Source organism: Penaeus monodon, unplaced genomic scaffold (genome assembly GCF_015228065.2).
Source record: "Penaeus monodon isolate SGIC_2016 unplaced genomic scaffold, NSTDA_Pmon_1 PmonScaffold_535, whole genome shotgun sequence".
NCBI lineage: Eukaryota > Metazoa > Arthropoda > Malacostraca > Decapoda > Penaeidae > Penaeus > Penaeus monodon.
In genome coordinates, this window is record NW_023660274.1 from 63,158 (window position 1) to 66,751 (window position 3,594).

The window sequence follows — 3,594 nt, forward strand, 5'->3', positions numbered from 1 at the left end:
CATAAAATAAAATAAAAATTATTGTCCCACCAGAAAAAAAAAAAACAGTTGCCAAGATTTAGAGGGAGATAGAGAGAGAGAAGAGAGAGGGAGGGAAAGGGAGAGAGAGGAGGAGAGAGAGGGGGAGAGAAGATAGAATGAGAGAGAGGAGAGAGAGAGAGAGAGAGAGAGAGAGAGAGAGAGAGAGAATGGGAGGGAGGGAAGGAGAGAGGAAAGGAGAGGGAGACAGAGAGAGACAAAAAGAGATAGAGAAAGAGAGAGGGAGAGAGAGAGAGAGAGAGAGAGAGAGAGAGAGGAAGAGAGAAAAGGAGAGAGAGAGGGGGAGGGAGGGAGGGAGAGAGGGGAGAGAGAAAACGAGAGAGAGAGGGAGAAGAAGATATGAGAGGAGGGGAGAGAGAGAAAAGAGAAAAGAGAGAGAAAAGAGAGAATGGGAGGGAGGGAAGGGAGGAAAGGAGAGGAGACAGAGAGAGACAAAAAGAGAGACAGAGAAAGAGAGAGGGAGAGAGAGAGAGAGAGAGAGAGAGGGACAGAGAGGGGAGAAAAAGGGAAAGAGAGAGAGAGAGGGGAGGAGGGAGGGAGAGAGAGAGAACGTTTAAAATCCTAAGAATTTGGTTCATAATAGAAATATAAAGAACAATGCGAAAAATGTTCCCCAGATGTTCTTCCCTCCCCCCCCCCCCTCTCTCTCCCTCTCTTTCTCTCTCTCTCTCTCTCTCTCTCTCTCTCTCTCTCTTTCTCTCTCTCTCTCTCTCTCTCTCAACAATAGCCCATAACTGTCTTTTAGTGCAGTACGCCGATGATTCACAGTTTCTTCATAGTGACTCTGAAAACAACTTAAATGCGTTAATGAGAAACACCCAACATACTCTTACACAAGCAAAATTATATTTTGACACACATGGCCTTAAACCCACATAAAACTCAATGTATTTTCATAGGTAGTCGGCAGAACATAGCTAGAATTCCCAATGCCACAACCATAGAATTTGAAGGCTGCTCTATCAAGCCGAGCACTTCCGTGAAGGATCTAGGAGTACACTTAGACAGCACCATGACATTTGAACCACACGTTGACAAAATACACAGGAAGGTAGTGGGTACCCTGGTATATCTTATTCACATAAGAAATCAAATCACTACTGAAACTAGAATCATGGTTGTGCAGACTGTAGTTCTAAGCATAATTAACTGTTGTTCAAACATTTGGGGATCGACTAACAAGACCCAGATGCAAAAAGTGCAAAAATTACAAAACTTTGCTGCCATATTAGCACTAGGTAATATCAGTAAACTTGATCACATCACCCCACATATAAAAAAAACTGAAATGGTTAAAAGCCTATTCTAAATGCAGCTATGACACATGTGTATTCATTTACAAACTCATTCATGGGATGAGGGGGGGAATGAGAGAGAGAGAGAGAGGAGAGACTGAGAGAAAGATAGATTGGGAGAGAGAGAGGGAGAGAGTGAGAAAGGTAGAGAGAGAAATAGAGAGAGAGATTGAGTGATTGAGAGAGTGAGAGAGAGAGAGCAACAGAGAGAAACAGAGATAAACAGAGATAAACAGAGAGAGAGAGAGAGAGAAAGAGTGAGAGGGAACTTCTCCTTTCCCTACCTCCCTCATACCCTTGCAAACTGTAGGGAACACATCAGGTGTCCAGACACGTCAAGTAAATTCCCTTTTTGTTAAGAGATCGAATACCTATACAGGGACACGTCGAATGGAAATACGTGGACCCAAGATATGGAACATGATACCAGATTATATAAGAGACATTAACAGCTTCTTTAATTTCAAAACGAAATTAAAAGAACACCTCTTAAATACACAGATGTAAATATAAATGTATTTATGTAAAGAATAATCATTGTAATTTAATGGAATAAAGTGTTTTGACTTTGACTTTGACTCTCTCTCTTTCTCCCCCCCCCCCTCTCTCTCTCATTCTGTCTTCTCTCTCTCTCTCTCTCTCTTTCTCTCTCTTTTCTATCTCTCTCTGTCTCCCTCTCCTTCTCTCTTTCTCTCTCTCTCTCATTCTGTCTTCTCTCCTTTTCTCTCTCTCTTTCCTTCCCTCTCTCCTTCCCTCCCCGTCTCCTCTCTCTCTCTCTCTCTCTCTCTTTCTCTCTCTTAGTGGTCAGAAGCCTTCAATGCCACGTCCTCCAGCTAGCAGGGGTGACCAATTATGGCAACCTGCCTATGGCATCGCCCTCATACTGACCTAAGCCACGCCCACTGCGCTCATGACCCCATAGCTGACCTGGAACCCTACACTTAACTCTTTTTCGAGGGCCCCCATCTTGCCACCAACCCACCTTTTTTAATCTCCCTTAAAAAGGCCTAACCACTGCCTGGGACTAACTCCTGTACTCCACTCTAAGCTCCGTCCACACTTAGCTACCAATAAGCCTCGTGAAACCGGTCCGTGCGTTTTGCAAGTACGTGACCAAATGGTGGCAGCGGTGGGATTCGAACCCGTGCCTCCGAAGAGACTGAGAGAGAGAGAGAGAGAAAAGGGAAGAGAGAGAGAGAGGGAGAGAGAGAGAGCAATATGGCGTATACATAAACACGACCTCTATAAGCCATTTTTACCAAAAGACCACGTGGCTGTTTACCACATGGCCCTAAGTCCAATGTCGAACTGTGAAGCCAGCGAGGACTTGGATAAAAACCATATCTGACCTCGCCTGACCCTCATTTCGTGTCCAGCGGTCACCATGCGCAGATCCTTACCACACCTCCTAGACTCCTGTGACATATTACTGTGTCTCCTTGTACCTTAAGACGTAGTGTGTGTTCCCTTGACATGTGTTGTGAGTTGTAAGTTCGTTGAATACCATTGCTATTCGCCAACAGGCTCTTACACTCTCCCTCGCTCTCAGTCTCTCTCTCACTCTCTTTCTCTCTCTCTCTCTCTCTCTCTGTGTTTATCTCCGTTTCTCTCTGTTGCTCTATCTCTCTCTCTCTCAATCTCTCTTTCTCTCTCTCTCTCTCTCTTTCTCTTTCCCTACCCCCCTCACTTCTTCCCTCCTCTCTCTCTCTCTCTCTCTCTTACCTACTCTCTCATCATCATCATTATTAATAGCTTAAATCATGCGCTATTTTCAGTAACAAAAAATATGCCCCTTGGTGTTGGCAACATAAACACAGACACAGGTGGACAGAGAGAGAGAGAGAGAGGAGAAGAGAGAGAGGAGGAGAGAGAGGAGGAAGGAGAGGAGAGGAAGGAAGGGAGAAGGAGAAAACCATTACACGTATCTATTCTATTTATATCACTATTAATATATATATATATATATATATATATATATATATTGTAATGTTATATCTAAAAGTGTAAAAAGGAACTGATTAATCTTAATTAAACCAAAGAAATAACTTAGTTCATTGAATTGATAAGATAAAATAGAATTAACAAAATGTATAAGATTAGATAAAATAAAATAAACTTATATAAATAGATTAGTAAAATTGAATTAAATACCGATTTTTTTTTTTTTGTTTTTCAATTCGGCCTAAAACTTCCTTGTTTTTCGTGTCTTTTGGAAATAAAATCAATATGATTAAATAGAATTAAATTAATAGATTAATAA

The 3,594-nt window shown here is 42.1% G+C and overlaps 1 protein-coding gene across 1 annotated transcript in view; it reads right to left on the reverse strand.

The window, feature by feature from the left end:
• LOC119571159 overlaps nucleotides 1–2,300 on the reverse strand; it is a 24,043-nt gene extending 21,743 nt beyond the window's left edge. Inside the window, exon 1 of the mRNA XM_037918595.1 lies at nucleotides 2,262–2,300. Coding sequence (XP_037774523.1) covers nucleotides 2,262–2,300 — 39 coding nt within the window. The remainder of the gene's footprint in view (nucleotides 1–2,261) is intronic.
• Between the last annotated feature and the right edge of the window lie 1,294 nt (nucleotides 2,301–3,594).